This window comes from Rhinoderma darwinii, chromosome 3 (assembly GCF_050947455.1).
Source record: "Rhinoderma darwinii isolate aRhiDar2 chromosome 3, aRhiDar2.hap1, whole genome shotgun sequence".
Taxonomy (NCBI): domain Eukaryota; kingdom Metazoa; phylum Chordata; class Amphibia; order Anura; family Rhinodermatidae; genus Rhinoderma; species Rhinoderma darwinii.
Window position 1 is genome coordinate 289,993,340 of NC_134689.1, and position 21,459 is coordinate 290,014,798.

The window sequence follows — 21,459 nt, forward strand, 5'->3', positions numbered from 1 at the left end:
ACAGGCCCTAAGAAGACAATTTGAGGGTATTGACTTTAAAGTTACTGAGAGCTCTAAATATTTTGAATTCTTTAAGAATAAAAGGGACAATAACGGTTGGGGAAAAATATATAGGTGGTCGTCCACATAAAGGGACAATTTATGCATCAAGCGACCCACCTTAAGTCCCTGTATGCTATGGTTGCATTGTAATGTGTCGGCAAAGGGTTCCATGGTGAGTACGTATGTCATGCCCATGGCCATGGCCACGGGCCGTCAGGCTCACTCATCTCCTGACGGCCGCAGCCATGGATCTGCGAACGCTGGCCCCAGTCTCCTCCTCAGGAGATGCCAGCGCTCACTTCCGCTCACCTCGGCCAGGTCCCATAGCGTGCGCGCGCACGCTCTTGCCTGCTCTTAAAGGGGCAGCGCGCCCACTGGACTTTTATGTATAATTAGCCCATGAGCACCCTGGACTATAAGAAGGGCCCAGCCCCTTCCTCCCATGCCTGAGCGTTGTTGTCGAACCCAAAGTTTGTCTATGCAAATGGTCTCCTAGTGTCTTCCAGTTCCTAGTGTTTCCTGTACCTGTATCCTGTATCCCGTGCTATCCTGGTCAAGTGCCATGCTGAGCTGTAGTCGTGCTGTGCTGCATACCACGCTTGTCCTGCTACACCACACCTGACATCTACCTGCTGCCTAGTCCCAGCCGAGCCTGCCTTGCTACTGTCTGAGCTGCCACAGGTACCCTATACGAACTATAGACTGTTACCTGCGCCCTGTTAGCCAGCTGCCATACAGCCAAGGCGGTACGGTCCAGTGGGTCCACGAAACCAACGTGACAATGTAAAGTACAGTTTCCAATGGAAAAAGGAGGAGAGAGTTGTTTGTTAACACTAATCTGTGACGAGGGGTTGGAGTATAAAGTGATAATATGCCCAACTAAGCCCCCCCCCCCCCCCTCTCGCCAATATAAGTCAGGGTAGACTGAAGAACTCCCAATGAACCTGGTCAGGTGTGTTATTATCAAGTTGTATTTTTACACACGGTATGCTATGCACTCTCAAAATTTTTTTTTAATTGGTAGCATATTACTGTAGTTGTTTGCGGTGTGCAGTAATTTTTTTAACACATTTGTGGATGACGGCCAAATATTGCATGGCCCTTGCTTCAGTGTTTTTGAGAGCACAAGCCCTTTTTGATGTAGAGGCTTGTGGTATATATGAACTTTGCACACCTTAATCTTATTTTTTTTAATGTATAAATACTGTACGTGAAGTTGGATATGGCTGTCAACAGTTAGGTTGTGTGCTTTCAGGAAATATATAGGATTTTTAAGGTGTGTAAAACCTGTATTTTATAGGTTGTTACTTCTTTTAAATTTCCAGCTTAAAAACAGTCTTTTGGTCTCTTCAATTCCTGTGATTTTATGATTATTAAAAATGTTTTGTCCTTCACTAGATTTTAATATATGGCCTAAAAAAAAAAAACCGCTGGTTCAGCGTCGAAACGCGTAGCCAAATAAATATTTTGTAAACAAACCTACTCATCCTTGCCTTATGTCAGCAGCGCTGGTACCAAGTTCCTAATTTTTCCCCAATTTCGATTATTCACAAGTTGTGTGTGGCATTGCAGCCTAGCCCTATTCATATCAACGGAGCTGAACAGATACCAAACAGAACTCATGGAGAGGCGAGTCGCTTTTCCTATAAGAAAGCAGCCATGCTGCTATAATCCCATACAAACTCTTTAATTCTGCGGTTAGTGTAGTAGTGCTAATGGTGTGCAATACATGCCACCAGAACTCCATATTAGGGCAGGTTCACACACAGCAAATTTTTTGCAGAAATTTCTGTGACTGAAAATCAGTTCCATCCATCTGAATGGGGCTTGCAGAAGTTGAAGCACTTGCTGCAGAAACAACCCCATTCAAACCGTATGGAACTAATTTTCAGTCGCAGAAATTTTTGCAACAAATCTGCCGAATGCTACGGTAACTTAGCCATAGGGTGAAGTCACACGTGGCAGATTTTGTTGCAGAAATTTCTGTGACTGAAAATCAGTTCTATTTATCTGAATGGAGATTGTAGAAATCCATGCACCTGCTCCAGGAATAACCACATTCAGACGAATCAAACAAAATCTGCCACATGTGACTGCACTATTACAGAGGGTCACCATATTGGTCTCCACAAAAGAAATTGCTGATTTAAATTTTTTAAATCTTTGTTAAAGGAGTACAACTGAAAGGCTTACATTTACTGAAAATTTTTAGCTGAAAATGCTCCTTTGTGATTAACCTAAGGCCTAGTTCACACAGAGTTTTTTGCAGGCAGAAAAATCTGCCTCTAAATTCCTCCAGGAATTTTGAGGCAGATTTTGACTTGCCTACACTTTCTTTGTGGCGTCTTTCATGCCCATTGTGCGCCACGGACAAAAAAGGCCACGAAAAATGCCTTCTCTGCCTCCCATTGACTGCAATGGGAGGTCAGAGATGGAACCGCGGGAATAAAGAGCATGTTGCTTTTTTTCCACTAGTGGGAAAAAAAACTACTCCGCCTCCCATTGAAATCAATGGGAGGCAATTTCTGACTTTTTTGGCTCAGTTTCCGCATCAAAAACAGTGCCAAAAAACTCGAACTAAGTGTGAACTAGACCTAAAGGTCCCAACTCAAATATTTCTTAGACTGCAAAGTGGAAAATGATTTGTGGTTGTTGTTTTCCTACACACCATCAAACTTACGCAAAAGCATACCATAGCAGATTTTCAAGCGTAATCATTATTAATGTCATGGTTAAAATCCAAAAGCAATAAACTTTACCCTCATTACAAACTATCCCACAAGTTTATCGCTTCTGTTCATCTCAAGTTGCTACAATTTGGCTCTCAGCTAAATAAAACTCCAAGCTAATCAAACTCAAATTAGCAAAACATTAGGTCTGGAATGAATGCCCATCAACATGCACAACCCCCTCTGCTGATGAAAGAAGTCAGAAACATTCTTGGAATTCCACAGTTCAAATCAAATTTTGATCAATAACCAATTTTCATCATGGCAACCAATGCTCATGTATCCATAATCTCATACATTTCTAACACATTATATTTTTTCCAGAAATGTTTTATTTGTAATTGTTTTGCATACTTACTAAATTATTCAAATATACACAAAGGCATAACATATTAGTAGAAATAGAAGTCATATAAATAAGATATTAAATGTAAAGATTTTACAAGGAAAACCGATAGTCCTGTTTATAGTACATCACGTTAATACTTAGTGAAATAATCTGCTTTTTTTTCTACATGGATCTTTTTAGATTTATTTTTTGTGTTCTGCATTAGACCAGTAATTGTTGAAGATTAATACTAAGTCCAGTAACTACCTAATCACAATGAGCTCACAATTAAACAACCTAAAAGTACTTTCATACTCACTTAATCTAAAACACATATTTGTTTCTTTGAACTAAATATCCTTAAGGCAATTCAATTAAAGGAGGGTTGTTCTTGGTTTGAAATATAAGATGCATACTTTGTGAAGGACAGAAAATAGGTGTAGAAAACAAGAAAGTATTGTCTCGGAGCCCCAGAACTCTAGAACCTTGTACCTCTAGCCTTCCATTGCTCAACCAACTGCCATCCTCGCATGATAAATACTTTTGCATTCTAATGGCAATACGCCAGATAAACACACCTACCCCCATACAACTAGATGCAGGTACTCTTAATTATGATCATCTGAAAATAGGGTGAACTAAGAACACTTTGTAAAGTGAAGTCAATCTACATATTAAAACAATGGGTCAGGAGGTAAGGTCAGATAGAGTACTAGCTTTGCTCTTCGCAAGTTAGCCAGTAAATAAGTAAGCACTACGTCCCACAACCCGACTGCTTGTTTAAAGAAGAAACAGAAAAGGATGAATCAACCCATTTCATCTAGCAATTTGGGGGAGCTTAAATTATAACTAAACCTTCAACTAACTTCTGACTTGTCATAGTGAGACGTTTTGATCGTGGGGATCAGAGCACTGAAACCTCCACCGATTTGCTAATACGAGGCGGCAGAAGCGCTCGGTGGAGCGCTGAGCCGCTTAGTTTCTGATTGGATTTCTCGGAAAACCGATGTAATGGTGTGCAGGTAAATAGACTTTCAATTGAGTCCATACACTGTTACATCGGCTTTCCGAGAAAATCTGATCAGAATCAAAGCGGGTCAGCGCTCACCATAGCGCTTCTGCCGCTTCATTTAGCGATCAGTGGGGGTCTCAATGCTCAGACTCCCACCGATTAACATGTCAGAAGTTTGTTGAAAGTTTACCACTTAGCGTCTAATGCCTTATCTTTTTAGATTATCTTTCAGACGCTCATAGTTACATATGTCTCAGAAGAGATGAAGTTTAAATGGAAAAACAGGGAAGAAAAGGCAAGAAGAACTGTAAGGCAAAATTCTGATACAAATACGCCCCCTATGGAAAATCCTGCATATTTGAAAATATGAAATAAAAATAATTTCTGCAGTAAGTAAATTTGGTTAAATCTGCAATAATGGTGACACGAGTGACCTTAGCCTGAGTGAAGACTGAGACTGTATACAACTTGTTGAAGTAGATAGTAATTTAAGTCCAATGTAGTCCTCCACCTTGGGATTCATCAATTGGAGGATGCATGATTTTATGCATGACAGTTCTCTGCTTTACTCCACCTCATGGCTGGCATACATGTTCACTAATATTTTGCACCTCATACCCACGCCCCTTTCTTGCAACAGTTTGCTTAAAGCAATTGAGGAAGGCGTCAAAAACACTTGATAAATTTGCCATATACAAAAACCATATACTCCTTTTTTATGTAATTTGTGATAAAATTCGGTACAATTTGGTTAATCCTTTTCCTCTTATATGTTTGTATTCTATATCTTGTGGGTTGTAATAAATGGTTCCATACTTTTAGGCTATAGCTGTCCTGCACACCAGTAATTTTTGGAGCACAGTTAACCTCATTGGCCAAAAACGGTTATTTGTATGGCTCCAACAACTATCCTAAAATGAGGAATAAACCCTTTCTAGGATTTGTTAGGGAAGTGATAAGCAAATGCTTGAGAAAGACCCTATAAGGGTTGAAACGTTGCAAGTACAAGCTTGGTGAATAAACAAGTACACAATTTTACGGTTATTCTTTCTTCTCTACTTTGGATAAGTAAGTTCCCTTGGAGCTGGGATCATATTTGCTGCATGCACCACCCACTGTTGGGGATTCCTGGTATGCTGGTAGTGCTGCTGAATGTCTATCATTTTGACAAGCAAATGCTTTCTGTTTTCATAGGGCAATGTTGTACTTCAAAGCAGAAGACCTAAAATAGTGAAGCAATGCATTCTAATATGAGCTACCTAAATTTAGATCTATCCAGATGTCGAAAAGTGTGGAAAAAGGCAAAGCCATCTAATACCCTCATGCAAACAGTATAGCATTATTAAACCACATTATAAAAATATAAAAGGTTCTTGGAATTTGGGAATGATACAGATAATTGCTTCATTTGTAATGAAAGCTATACAGATCTGGAATTATTTTTTATTTTAGAAAGGAAACTAAAATAACCAATGCTTTGGTATAAACATTAGACAACGAATTAGCAAAATTTATCTTACTGTCAAAATTATTTACTTTAAATCATCCTTTTCTCTTTTACTAGTCCAATGGCATTATTAAAAGGCTAAGTCTTCTTACTGAAAATATGCAATTATTAATTGATGCGTTGATTTTGGAAACTCTTATATCAACATGACAGCGCTCAAAGTCTTAGTGTATTTTCCCCAACTTTTTATTTCTGCTTGTTCTAAAATATACCAATTTATATTGGATTCCAACTCATGTCAAAACAGTATCTCCAAAAATTCCCTTTCGAACTTCAAGGCAAGAGACATCACATTTTCCTAAGATCCATCTAGATTGTGTTAGACTGTTCTAATTGAGAAATAAATAGTGACTGCTTTAATATTAACATCTGTATGGGGGAAAAAAAAGTAATCCAAAATAGACAAAGTGGAATAAAATGTACAGTAACTATCAGGTGTACCGGTAACTTACAAATAAAGACAATGGAAATTTTGGACTTGCAGCAATAATCATTAATATACATTAATATTTTGTGGTACTGTACTGTGGTAGTGGAATATTGCATCAGTTAATCCTAGATAACAGGCACTTTGTTCAAAGTCCTAAGAATAATTATAAATGTCGTTTTTGAGGCAATTTTGAAAGTAATCGAACCTCTACAATCAAGGCAAGATTGAATTATCATGAAATTAATGAAATATATGAGGAGTGTGGACAGAACAGCAAATCCACTAGCGTTTCTGAATATCTCATTTCAAAACCAAGGGCATTATTATGAAATTGGTCCCTCTTTGCTTCTGTCAATGTCTTCTCCTACATTATGGAGACACTGCCATGTATAAACAGAAATGGGCCTTCACCAAAACACACTACAACGTTGCAAACATAAAATCCCCCAGATTGTTGTTATTAAGGTTGTTCATACGTTGCATAAACCTCCGAATTTCTGACCGGATTTTCTGCAGCGTTTTCGCAGGAGAAATGGACCTGCTGCACATTGAGAATCCGCACTACAGGTCAATTTCTGCACTTCTTTTCTGCATATTTTTCACGCAGCATGTGGATGAGATTTGTTGGAATTTCATCCACTTTTCTGCTACATTAATACGCTGCGGAATTTTCGCACGGAAAATCCAGTTGGAAATTCTGCAGTGATTATGTTATGTGTGAACTTTCCCATATGATTTTCTTTACTGGCAATAATCTGCCCAGACCAAGCCATGCAAACACACCTATATTACCAAACTTTACAATTGGCACTACTCATTTGGGCAGAAAGCATTCTCATGGCACTAACCAAAACCTAAATGCATGCAAAAGACTGTGGGATATAGAAACTAATTATAATTATTTAAGAGAACATATTTCCACTGATCCTCAGTCCAATGCTAGTGTATTTTACACCATTTCAGCATTGTGCGCAGTAATCTTAGGTTTGTATGTGGATGTTTGGCTATGAAAATCCAATCCAAGGGAGGTACTGGTTCACATTGAAGAGACCCAGCAAGGGTATATGGAGACTTATTTATAAGCAATGCTCCATGAGAAAAAATAAATAAAAATGAACTCATATCTGCCAAACGAGAGACTCATCCAAAAGCTCTCGGTGAACAGGACATGTGCGGACACTGTATTCACAGGCACTCGGAACCGAGTACAGACAATTTTTACACACTACACTACACTACACTACACTACACTACACTACACTACACTACACACAGTGGGGGAGATATATCAAAACTGGTGCAAAGGAAAAGTGGAGAAGTTGCCCTTGGCAATCAATATGTTGCCAATATATCATTTTCCAAAAAAACTCTAAAAAATGATAGGTGGAATTTGATTGCTTGTCACAGGCAACTCATCCACTTTTCCTTTGCACCAGTTTTGATACATCCCTCCAGTGTTCCTATGAAAATGTATGGCCTACTGTTTTGCTGGCAAGCTCTCCTGGACATTTCTACTTTACAGCAATAGTACGCACAGTTGCCTGTGACAGCTGGAGCGCATATGGAGGGTTGAAAGTAAGCAGGGATGTAAGAGGAGGGCACATGATGGTAAAGTGTGAATTACCTACTTGTCTCTCTGCATCAGTTGTTTCTTTCTTCCTGCTCACACCACTAGTCTCTATCTTTTTCCACATGTTTCACATGCAAAATCAATTGTTAAGATTAATGAGGTCTTTTTTCCAGAGATATGTTTAACTAAGGGTTTACTTTGGGGTTTTGTAAAAAGAGGAGGAGAGATACTCAGGACCACATGTGCATAAGTTGAATTTACTGCAATTGTTACATATACTAGCAAAAGAGAACAATGATTGTGACCAATAAATACCAACAGCAAGTATCCAGTGTCCCCCACCCAAGGGAACTATTTTAGAATGTAATATATGTTCCTTTTTTAAGAAACTTTAGTTGCATAGGCATGAAAAAAACAAAACAGGAACAGTAGTCCGTTTCAGACAGGGACATTTGACAGCACCATAGGTTAGTGCGGTAGAATACATTTGCATATTTCCCATTCTCTTAACCCGTTAGTGACCGCCAATACGCCTTTTCACGGCGGCCACTAACGGGCTTTATTCTGATGCATATGCCTTTTTACGGCACTGCATCAGGATAAAGTAAACAGAGCAGGGAGCCGTCAAATCTCCCTGCTCTCAGCTGCCAGAGGTAGCTAAGGGCTGGGGGCGTCCCTGCTCTGCCATGTGAGATCGATATATGTATCGATCTCACCCATTTAACCCCTCAGATGAGGTGCACAATAGCGTGCACCGCATCTGAGTGGTTTTGGAGAGAGGTCCCTCTCTCTCCCACCGACACCCACCGATATGATCGCCGAGTGTCTGTGTCTCTAATGGCAGCCGGGGGCCTAATAAAGGCCCCCAGGTCTGCCTGGAGCGAATGCCTGCTAGATCATGCCGGAGGAATGACCTAGCAGATGCCTGTCCGTTTTAAACGGACAGGCATAATACACTGCAATACAAAAGTATTACAGTGTATTATAATAGCGATCGGAGAATCGCATATTAAAGTCCCCTAGTGGGACTAGTAAAAAAGTTTAATAAAGTTAATTTTAAAAAAAATCTGAAAAAAAATGAAAAACCCACCTTTTCCCCTTACAAAATGCTTTACTAAAGTTACACATATTTGGTATCGCCGCGTCTGTAACGACCCCGACTATAAATCGATTACATTATTTAACCCGCACGGTGAACGCCGTAAAAAATGTAAATACAAAACTATGGGAAAATTGCTGTTTTCTGTGAATCCTGACTTAAAAAAAATGTAATGAAAAGTGATCAAAAAGTCGCATCTACTCCAAAATGGTACCGATAAAAACTACAAGTCTTCCCGCAAAAAAAAGCCCTCATACAACCGCATCGGCGAAAAAATAAAAATGTTACGGGTCTTCAAATATAGAGACACAAAAACAAATAATTTTGAAAAAAAAGCGTTTTTACTGTGTAAAAGTAGTAAAACATACTAAAGCTATACAAATTTGGTATCGTTGCAATCGTAACAACCCGCTGAATAAAGTTATTGTGTTATTTATATCACACGATAAACGGCGTAGATTTAAGACGCGAAAAAGTGTGGCGAAATTTCAGGGTTTTTTCTATTCCCCCCCAATAAAAAGTTAATAAAAGTTAATCAATAAATAATATGTACCTCAAAATGGTGCTATTAAAAAATACAACTTGTTCCGCAAAAAAACAAGACCTTATACAGCTATGTCGACGCAAAAATAAAAAGGTTATAGCTCTTGGAATGCGACGATGGAAAAACATAAAAAATGGCTTGGTCATTAAGGTTTAAAATAGGCTGGTCATTAAGGGGTTAAAGCGGGTAACCTGCAGTCAGCAATATCTGGATCCAGATGAAAACAGATCAACATATCAGTCAAAACATTTTTTCAATGAAATGGCAGAAAAACATTCTTAACTTTTTTTCCTAGCCAGCTGTAAATGTGAAAAATCACAAAATGCATAATAGCAGAGAGACTTTGATACTTTCTAAAACCTCTGGTTTCTACTGATCATCTACTGATCAAGCCATAATATCAGTCCAATCCCTAAATGGGCCTGAAATATTGCACTGTCCTTAGCAAACGGAAGACTATGTTAACTATTCCACAACTATAACATGAGTGATTATTTGGCTTTTGTTATGTATTGCATATTACATGATCTGGTTGCAGGAAATATATATCAATAACATCTCTTGAGATTCAGACAACATTTTCAAACCATGACATTATTATACAATAGTTCCTTACTTACCATCAAATTCTGCTAGCCTGGAAATATCCTCTCCAAGGTCAGCAGTTACTGGCAGAGCTTGCCGAACTTTTAGATTAGTCTCTCTGAAAAATATGCAATAATATACAATCTGTCATATTAACACAAGTATTAATCGTCTCATCCACCTGTACATTGTAATAATAACACAATTCTGGCACGCAGGCACAAGAAGTGACAAGAATTAACAGCAGCAACACACCAGCGTTAACATTACCATTCTGCTAGAGTGATATTACTTTGTCATAAACATTGTCATTAGAGGTACCTTGGTATGATTTATGATCTGGAGCTGTCATTCCACACATATACAAAAGTCGAATTGTTAGTGTTCTGTGTGCACATTATAATTACAAGTGAGTTTTTTGCTCACAAATAAAAGGCAACCTACCATAATAAGTCAAGTTACAAAACAAGAATAAACTAGGGGGCAGATTTCCGAAGGCTGGCATTTCATATGCCAGTCTTAGTCTGAACTCAGCAGGAGTAAGATGCGACTAATTTATTAGGAGGTGCAAGGCTCTTAAAGGGGTTTTCCAGTCATAAGAAATTGATGGCTTATCATCATGATAGGCCAACAATATCTTATCATAGGCAGTCCAACTCTCGGTACCCCTGACGATCAGCTGTTTTGAAAGGGCAGCTGCTTCCCCTTCATGGGAGAAGGCTGTAATGCTGAGAACCACCGATACAAGTGTGTCGGCGATTCACAGTACAAGCAGGTAAGGAACGAAGGGGAAGAAGCGTTCGCATAGGCGCCGCAGCCCTTTCAAAAGCTGATCAGCGGGGGTGCCGGGAGTCAGACCCCTGCCGATCAGATATTGATGGTCTATCCTGAGAATAAGTCATAAATTTCTTATGGCTGGAAACTCCCTTTAATAAAATTGTCGCTTCTTGTGCTGTCCATGCAACAGAAAGTGAAATATATGCAAGCTACAAGCTGGTGTAGATTTCCGCTATAATTTATGCCAGTATCTGGTGTAAATGATAGTAAATCTGCAGGCCTGCGGGTGGCACCGCCCCTCCCACTTTTTAAAATTGGTGTAAGCTGTGGAAAATGGCAAAAAGTCATAAATTATGGCGAAAGTAAGGCACTTTTTAATGTCAGAATAATGGCAAAGAGTCGTCCTTAGGGAGCCTTTACACACTCTTCGATAAAGCGTTTTATTAGACAATTTCTCGTTTGTGCTGGTTTTACAAATACTCATAGGCAACCACCTTTGATGGCTGAAATCGTGATTGCAGATCTTCAGGTATGCTGAAATTTGGAGCACGTAAAGGCACCCTTAGCATATCTGAAGCTGTGTAATTGTGATTTCGACAATCAAAAAAGTTTGCCTAGGTGTATTTACAAATTTAGACGATGATAAGCCACAACGGAAATTAGTTGAATCGTACACTCTACCAAAACGTGTATAAACACGTTTATAAAGATGATCTGACAATTGGATTGACCAACTGACTGGCAATAATGTATTTGTTCCATCACTTGATGGACAAGTGTCTTTTTTCAGCCGTACTAACTATGTAACTATGTAACTATGTAACTTAATCTCTATCCAAAAATCTAATTTCCTATTAAATCTAACACTTAAAAGGGTTTTTCTTATAATCATCATTTATCACCTAACCACAGGATAGGTGATAAATATCTTTATAATAATTTATTATAATAATAATAATAATTGAAATGGAATAACATAATAAAAAAATAAAAATAAAAAAAAAGGTCAGAATGCCACTTTTATGCTGTCCACTTTTAGCAAGCTATTGTCTAGCAACTTGACAGGAGAGGACCACTCAAGCTGGAAATGCCCTTTAAAGCGAATGACACCTGAAAATTTTGCCCTAAGTAAGTATTTGACAGTTTGGCCCTTGTCAAAGTCATTAACATTCTTAGGCCAAGGATACACCTAGACTTTTTGTCTACTAACTGGTTTTAACTCTTGAGTGACAGCTGCAGTCCACAAGATTGCATGCATGTAGACTGCAGCTGTAGCTCAATAATTTAAATCAATCAGTAGCACTACAAAAAGTCTAGGTGTAGCTCTAGCCTTACTTTCGTCCATTTCTCCTGCTTCCAATACTAAACTTCAAGAACTGACTGTTCACTTGCTGCCTGGCAGTGGTTTTAGGCTGGATTTAATATCGTATGGCAAAAACTGCATGCTTTTTATCACGATCAGCAAAACTGCATGCATTTTACCACGAATGACCGCAGTTTAGCAGTGCGGTTATTGTCAGAGTTTTAAATGAAACATGTTAAAAAAAATATATATATGTTTCACCTGTAAAAACCGCATGGCCAATAATCGCATTACAAAACTGCAAAAATTAGCTGTAAAAAGTGCTATTTTTTCACGCGGCATACTACTGCAAAGTGTAAACCCCCTATCTCCAAACTAATCTAATAGAGTAATTTTTTAAAAAAAATATATTATTTGCAAACTTATAAGCATTTTTCTAAATCTGCTAGTTTGGCTCTAATAGCCAAATAGGAGGAGACTCTTTCTTTTCACTCTGGGCAGTGTAATGTTTTCTGTATGACGCTGCCCAATCAGCATCATACAGTTCTCCTTTTCCCAGCCCAGCAACACGTGATCATATAGTATACAGCTTCCATTCCTGACTGTGTTTTCAACTGGTGATACCTCCGGTTGTTTCACAGCTAGAATTGCGATCCTGGTGCCATATGAAGGATTAGAATCTCATCTGTCATATGCCACTGTTCTAGGTGGTCCACAGCCGGAGACATGGCTATGTGAAGTGATTCCCTTTCCCTCCAGCCTCTGTCTCTCACACGGTGTGTGAAGCAGCTTCATGCTGATAGGACAGCGCCAGAGGCTGTGAGGTAGCTCCACCTCAGGAGATTCGCTGGTGTTGACATCCACTTGTCTAGTATAGCCCAATTTGCATACATGGGAAAAAAGCTCATAACTTTTAAAAATAATAAACATTTTGGGACACAATTTTCACCTCTCTTGGTGCAGATACACTTCTATTCAAAAGCAACGCCAAGGGTAAGGCAGTGGTGTGTGGCTACTACTCAAGACTTTTCCCCCGCATAGCACAATTAGTCCATTGGGGATTGGGAGTTACTGGCAATCAAATTGGCCTTGGAAGAGTGGTGACATTTGCTGTAGGGCGCCATACGTCCTATCATCATCTTTACCGACGACAAGAATCTTACCTATCTCCAGTCTGCTCAGCGGTTAAATCCTCGTCAAGCCAGGTGGTCGCTCTTCTTCGGCCGTTTCCAGTTTGTGCTCCACTTCTGTCACGCAGACATGTATGTGAGGGCCGATGCCCTGTCCCAGTCATTTGGGACAGAATACCCTGAATAGACCCTTCAATATATTATAGACCCTTCTAGTGCTATTCCCATCAATCCTTTGCAAATCAGAGACAATCCTCCTGGGAAGACCTTCGTCCGTCTTGCAGGTAGGAGAAAGATTCTTCGCTGGGGACACAGTTCCAAACTGGCCAGGCACTGTGGCGTCCGTAAAACTCGGGACCTAATTGTACGGCAATACTGGTGGCCCACGCTGCCTAAAGGTAATGTGGACTTTGTCTCCTCACTTCACTTCAAAGTTCTGGAGAGCCCTCTGTAAACTCCTTGATATTAAATTGGACTTTTCCTCCGCCTCAGTCTAACGGCCAACTTAAGAGAATTAACCAAATACTGGAGAATTACCTTCGTCCCTTCATTTCTGTTCAGCATGACAACTGGGTGCAACTTCTTCCTTGGGCCGAGTTCTCTTACAACAATCACACAAGTGAATCTACTGTCTCTAGTCCATTCTTCATCGCTTACAGCCAACACCCACGGGTCCCTCTTCCAGTTCCTGTTACATCTCAGGTACCCGCAGCTAACTCTGCGTTTGGGGACTTTGTTCACATCTGGCAGCTGACCAGGTCATCTATCCTGCAGGCGGTCGACCGCACGAAGAGGAATGCTGATAAGCGAAGAAGAGGACCTCCTCAGTTTCTCCCAGGAACCAAAGTCTGGTTATCTTCTAGAAAAACCAGCCAGTTAAAAATTCCTTCTTATAAATTTGCTCCCTGGTTCCTCAGACCTTTTCAAGTCTTGCAACAAATCAACCCTGTGTCCTATAAACTTCGGCTGTCTCCTACCCTCAGAATCCCCAACTCATTTCATGTATCCCTCCTGAAACCCGTGGTTCTGAACCTCCACAGTAAGTCTCCTCGTTCTGCAGTTGCTCTCAGGGGTTCTTCTGACATCTTTGAGGTGAAAGAGATTATGGACTACAAGAGAGTAGCAGGAAAGACATTCTATCTGGTGGAGTGGAAAGGGTTTGGTCCTGAAGATAGAGGTCTTGGGAGCCGAAGGAGAACACCAATGCCCCAGCTCTCATCCAAAAGTTCCTCTTAAGCTCTGCACCTAAGAGGAGAGGGCGTAAGGGGGGGGAGTACTGTTATGGCCGCGGTTGCTGACCGGCCGCACGTACCACTTACCGGCAGCCGCGACCGCAGGACTGTATCTTCATGTTGGCATCTCCCTCCTTAGAGACGTCGGCACACACGATTGCAGTGCTCTCCTGTGTCCTGTAGGGAGCGCGTGCACGCTCACTTCCAAACTTAAAGGGTCAGCACCTGTCTAAAGTTTCCCAATCAACCCGGTAACACCCTGGACTTTAAAAAGGGCTCTGCCCTTCCTCTCCTTGCCTGAGCGTTGTCAGTTTTCCTGTGTTCGTCTATGCAAATGTTGTATCCTGCTCCCAGTGTTCGCATTTCCTGCTTCCCGTATCCTGTTGCTGTGTTTCCATCCTGTTCCTAAGCCTATTGTTGGAGTCGTGTGTGCCTCATCTGCCACATCTGGAATCATTTGCCACGTCTGGTGTCATCTGCCAAATCTGGTGTCATCTGCCATGCCAAGCATCACCTGTGCCACGTGTCTGCTACTCAGAGCATCTGCCTGTACATCCTCCCAGGTACTCTTATCCGAGAGACTGTTATTGACTATTGTTTGCCTAGCTGCTTCTCCGCTACGACGGAGCGGTCTAGTGGGTCCACATACCCCTCAGCCGTGACAGTGTGGAGCCATTCATGAAAGTTTCAGCTATGTAAATAATTTCTACCAGTATGAGAGCTAGTTGTCCCTATCTTCAAGTACATGTTTTACATTTTGGTGAAAACATGGTAATGAAACTGTAACTTAGGCTTCGTTCACATGTGTGTCAGGGCTCCGTTCATGTGTTCTGTCTGAGCTTTCCGTCAGGGGAACCCATGAACGAAACCCTGACCATAGGTTTCCGTTTGCATCACTATTGATTTCAATGGTGATGGATCCGATGCAAATGGTTTCTGTTTGTCACCGTTGTGCAAGGGTTCTGTAGTTTTGACGGAATCAACACCGTAGTCAACTGCACTATTCATTTCCATTTGTTTCAGTCAAGGTTCCGTTCACGGTTTCCCCTGATGGAAAGCTCAGACGGGATTCATGAACAGAGCCCTGACGCAGATGTGAACGAAGCCTTAGATCTACCCTATTGACATGGGAAAAGTAAATATATACAGTATATATATTTTTCCTGCTGCTTATACAGCGGCAACATACTCAGCAGCACTATACATCAATTCTTAATAGGCCTCACAATCACAATTCTCTATCTAAAAAACATACACACAGAAGGGTCAATTTCATAGGAAGTCAATTTACCTATCAGTATAATGGGAGGATACTGGAGTACCTGGAGCATTTGAATCCAAGATCCCAGTATGGCAAGGCAAGAGTGCTACCGACTGAGTGTCAGCCAAAACGGCATGTAATTAAATAAAAACATTGGAACAATAGGATTATACACACACATATATACATACAGTCCAAACAAAGATGAACACAGCACTCCAAAACAGCTGAAAATCAAGCCATGTGCACGTTACCAGAGAATGAATCAATTTCCCAAAATGAATATAGAAGAAACCATAGGACAGGTAACAGCATCAGGACTTCAAGATTTTAATGAAAAACGGTTTGTTTAATCACCTCCAAGTAAGCAACGTTTCAGATGTGAACCAAAACGTTGCCTACTTGGTGCTGATTAAACCAATCGTTTTACATCAAATCTTGAAGTCCTGGTTACCTGTCCTATGGTTTTATATATATATATATATATATATATATATATATATATATATATATATATATACTACCGGTCAAAAGTTTGGGGTCACCCAGACAATTTTGTGTTTTCCATGAAAACTCACACTTATATTTATCAAATGAGTTGCAAAATGACTAGAAAATATAGTTAAGACATTGACAAGGTTGACAGATGACGTCAGGCACTCTTCCAGCATCTTTTCAGTTGTTCTGCGTCTCACAAATGTTATTCTGTGTGATCCAAACACCTCAAACTTCGATTCATCTGTCCATAACACTTTTTTCCAATCTTCCTCTGTCCAATGTCTGTGTGCTTTTGCCCATATTAATCTTTTCCTTTAATTAGTCAGTCTCAGATATGGCTTTTTCTTTGCCACTCTGCCCTGAAGGCCAGCATCCTGGAGTCGCCTCTTCACTGTAGACGTTGACTCTGGCGTTTTGCGGGTACTATTTAATGAAGCTGCCAGTTGAGGACCTGTGAGGCGTCTATTTCTCAAACTAGAGACTCTAATGTACTTGTATTGTTGCTCAGTTGTGCAGCGGGGCCTCCCACTTCTCTTTCTACTCTGGTTAGAGCCTGTTTGTGCTGTCCTCTGAAGGGAGTAGTACACACCGTTGTAGGAAATCTTCAGTTTCTTGGCAATTTCTCGCATGGAATAGCCTTCATTTCTAAGAACAAGAATAGACTGTCGAGTTTCACATGAAAGCTCTCTTTTTCTAGCCATTTTGAGAGTTTAATCGAACCCACAAATGTAATGCTCCAGATTCTCAACTAGCTCAAAGGAAGGTCAGTTTTATAGCTCCTCTAAACAGCAAAACTGTTTACAGCGGTGCTAACATAATTTCACCAGTGTTTTCTAATCATCCATTAGCCTTCTAACACAGTTAGCAAACACAATCTACCATTAGAACACTGGAGTGATGGTTGCTGGAAATGGGCCTCTATACACCTATGTAGATATTGCATTAAAAAACAGACGTTTGCAGCTAGAATAGTCATTTAGCACATTAACAATGTATAGAGTGTATTTCTGATTAATTTAATGTTATCTTCATTGAAAAAAACTGCTTTCCTTTAAAAAATAAGGACATTTCTAAGTGACCCTAAACTTTTGAACGGTAGTGTATATATATTTAAGCTTAATCATAGTAAAAAAAAAACACCATGTATATGTAAAATATGAAGGAAAAGGCTGCTTTCAGTAATATAATCAAATCCTACTAGCTGTTTTGATATCTTAATTGCATCATCATTCATTCATTGATACTTTTGTGTTTACAATAGAGAAGAAATATAGAAATATACTAAATCCACCTGACTAGCTGCAGTTGATTACGTATGATGTAGCGCGCAAACAAATACTTACAAATTTTACTGAAATGTTAAACAAGATTCATAACTCAATATGAAATCAATTACAAGGTTAAATATAACTACTATACTATAGCATAAAAAAACAAAGGCTGATCACGTGCAAATGTACAAGACTTTATTTAAAAAAAAAAAAGAGAAGCAGGTACCAAGTTTTTATGTAATTATTGTAGAGCCTAAAGTCATATATAGGCATATTAAAATGTAGCGTCCTTATGTAAGTGGTCTTTAATGTTCATCAGGCTTTCATGAGATTGAAAAACCATATACAACAGTAACGGTTATTACATTTCTAAAGGGCACAGCTCATAACGTTAGAGGATTGGTGAAAAACTCTCCAATCTTCCAAACATTGTCAGCAAGTTTTGGTGTGTTATATGTTACATGCTTATCTAGACTGTACTCTCTCAGAAAATCAGGGAAAGCAAGAAGTGTCATGGGAAGCAACTTCAGCTAGCACAGATGCCTTCAGAGATGAATAAGTGAAAAACAATGGCAAGTTGTGGCTCCTGGCACTGGAGAATCACAGGGAAGATCATTAAAAGAAACTTGTCACTGACTTTATGTTGCCATCTCAAAAGGGCAGCATAAAGTAGGGACTGATATTCCGATTTCAGCGGTCTATCAATCATGTCTGATAGTTTAGTGATTTAGGATAACATTGTGAATGTTGCAGCGCTCACATCGTGCGGAGATGAAGGTGTCCAGTGTATTCATGCTGCGGTTTCCTCCTCTGACCTCCCATTGAAATCAATGGAAGTCAGAGAAATCATTTTTCACCCGCGGCGCTCAATTGCCACGGGCGAAAAATGCAGCGAAAATCGTGGCGAAAGTTACAGGCTGGTCAAAATCTACCTCAAAATTCCTGAAGGAGTTTTGAGCCAGATTTTTCTGCCTGCAAAAAAACTCTATATGAACAGAGCCTAACAGTAAGAAGCAGCAGCAGCACAAAAAAAAAAAAAAAGAAAGCAAGCTCTCACCCATCAAGTTCGGCTGTTTCCACGTAACAGAGACCATGTGGCTCACTACTGGACAGAAGGAGCATGTCGGCCTGTTAAACAGAAAGGATAATATTTATGGGTTTGGCATAAATATTCAATTTGCCATATTGCACTATACCCGGTCAATGAGACAGCTACATCATTTTCAGTGGAACAATGTTAACAAAAAGCAGATATCACTAACAGGACTGCCGCAGCTAACACAATTCATTTTGTGTACAGTGGCCAATGACAATTCATTGTTTACCAAGACTTCATTGTATGCGTTTACAGTGACCGCACCCTCAATATAATGAAGACATCATTCCATGTATAGAATGAGAACATAAATAATAATAAATAGCAAAACATATTATGTATTTGTATTCTGTAGCCTGCAATTATTTTACATAATTTAACCAGTTATCACATTTGAAGAGGATCTGTCATCTCTCCTGACATGTCTGTTTTAGTAAATACCTGTATTACCCTTGGAATAACAATTCTGGAGCATCTTTTCTTAGAACTCTGTGTTGTGTCGTTCCCCTGTTATTCCTCCTAGAAATGCATAAGTAAATTGACAACTGGATGTTATCATTCCCCTTGTCAAACGGATGATTCCCTACACATTCTGACACTCTCAGCACTGATTGAACAGTGTCAGACTGTGTAGGGACACACCTCTAACTGGTAACACCCAGTTATCAATGTATTCATCAATTTCTAGTAGGAATAACAGAGGAACAGCACAATGCAGATTTGTAAGAAAAAAAGCTCCAGCATTATTATTTTATGGAGAATACAATTATTGACTAAAACAGACATATGAGGAGGTAAAAAACCAAAGAAGCAGATCTCAAAAAGACCCTCATAATGCAGTACATTAAAGTATGGTGCCTCCCTAGTGAATTTAGAATGAGGGGGAGAAAATAAGGGAAATGACAGAAACAGGGAAAAATGGCACTCGGATAGAGGGATAAAGTATAATAAATATATTTATTAAATATACATATTCAAATATAACTGCAAAATTCATCAGATGAACCTGCATAAAAAAAAACGCCACACACCCTCTTAAACTTCAAGTTACCGCAAATTTCAATTGTCTGACCAACTTCTGATAGTAAAACCATGAGTTGCAGAATTATGGCAATACAGTCTTACATCTACTGGCAGCTATATCACCCTCCAAAACCTTTACTATGTAGCAGAAAGTAAATCTAGACATTAATATATATAGTATGATTATAAGTAGTCGCTGCACAACTGTTAGATACAGGGTAATAATATACATATATTTAGGTATGCAGTGTGATGTTGGCAATTTAAGAACTTTCTTTCATCAATGTTTTTTTTTCCTTTTTGGTCACAAAAATGACAGACATATAAAATAAAAAAACTGAACATATGAAATAGTTATATAAAATGTGTCTCTTAGATGCTCTTTTAGAACCATTACATTGAGAGAACAGTCATAAAGGATTGATCACTTTTGCCGAACAGCACTTCTGCCATCTTTAGGCGATAACGCAGTATTGCAAGCAGAGCAGCTGTAAAGATACCACTACAAACCATTAGCGCAGCGTTACCCAACAAGGGTTTACTGTAACCCAGGGAGTCCTCATAACCTGGTCAAGGGTTCCCCATAACACAGTAGCAAGACCGGTCACTTTTACATCAGAGATAGAAAACGGATTTCAACCTGCTTAAAAGATGCTTCTCAAAATAGTCAACACAAATAAACCAGAATATAGTTCTAGGCAAGAATTATAGAATGCTTTACTCGCCCCTACACCAAACTTCTTAGAGACTGGAATAAACGGTGTTCTCCCGAGAATGGAAAAATTGTTCAGGGGTTTCCCATAGTAATACGTTTGGGAATCATTGCATTAAGGAGATATATTTGATAATATAAAACAAGGCAATTTTTTTATTTTATTTAATATCCTGGTCTTGATGTGATTCGGTGCAATCATGTATTTTGTAGAACTTTATGCATTCCAACAAATATCTCTCTGTACACACACTGGATTCATTTTTAGCTATTTCATCCTTTGCATAATGAGAATAAAATAGTTTCCATAACGTTAGACAGATCAGCTGGCATATCGCACCAGGACATGATGTGAATCAAATTTATTATGTGTTCATAGACACTTTCACACCTCACTTGACAGTAGTAATAAAAAAACGTCCAGAAAATGGGGTGTTGTAAAATGCACCAGATTTGTTAATGGCGTGCGCTATTCTTTTAGCGCAAAATACTGGTGTAAACTACGCCAGCCATGATGTGGCCTAATAAGTAAGAGAAAAGTGTCTAACCTGTTTAGACAGATGTGCCAAATTGATCAAACGACATGCACCAATGTGATTAATATGGTGCAGTTTTTTTGTTTGGTGTATTTTTATCCTAAATTTGAGACAGAATTTAAAAATTCTCCCTCAATACGTGAAATTTAATTTGTTATTCTTCCTTCTATTTGGACCCAGGGAAAATATGGGCACTAAAAAGCATCGGTCATCAGCAAGATGCACCTTAAAAAACAGACACCTTAGATTTCCTTAGAGAGTTGAAACGGTGGGTAGAGGTGGTAAGCGTGCCTACTTAGTTGCTCTCCGAACAGCAGTTTGAGGGGAAGCACCTTGTTAACACCTACTAGCTCAAGTATGGGGTGCAGTCTAGGGAATAACTGCCTATGTCACTTTACTTGGCGAATCCGATGACAGCTGCATTTAAAATAACTAAAAGTTTTTGATGTACTTCATCTTCCTATATCTTACCTGCAGTCATAAAAATCAACGTCAAGTAAAATATTGGACACATAGTGCGACATAAATATTACTTACAACCACAAACTGATTGTTCTCCAGTCTGATGATATCGCCCGCTCTTACATTCATCCACTTCTCATTTTGCAGTCTGTAAAAGACAAAGAGAAATAGAAAAGCATAATTGATTTTGTCTCACAGAATTCCTGCTGCCATTTTCAATCAGCCTGAAGCCTCGGTAATTCTGAAACAAAGGAACATAAGCAGTCAAGATGTAAAACCATGACATTCCGGGCTTGCCCACTAATGTGATAC

At 39.4% G+C, this 21,459-nt stretch overlaps 1 protein-coding gene across 3 annotated transcripts in view; it reads right to left on the bottom strand.

Annotated features, from left to right (window-relative positions):
• The window catches only part of ATP8B4 (ATPase phospholipid transporting 8B4 (putative)), a 257,001-nt gene that overhangs the window by 89,381 nt on the left and 146,161 nt on the right, over positions 1-21,459 (bottom strand). For all 3 annotated transcript variants that reach the window (XM_075858039.1, XM_075858037.1, XM_075858038.1), the window contains exons 8-10: positions 21,223-21,295; positions 18,376-18,446; positions 9,882-9,964 (exon numbers count right to left, since the gene is read on the bottom strand). In XM_075858039.1, the coding sequence (XP_075714154.1) occupies positions 9,882-9,964; positions 18,376-18,446; positions 21,223-21,295 (227 nt within the window). The remainder of the gene's footprint in view (positions 1-9,881; positions 9,965-18,375; positions 18,447-21,222; positions 21,296-21,459) is intronic.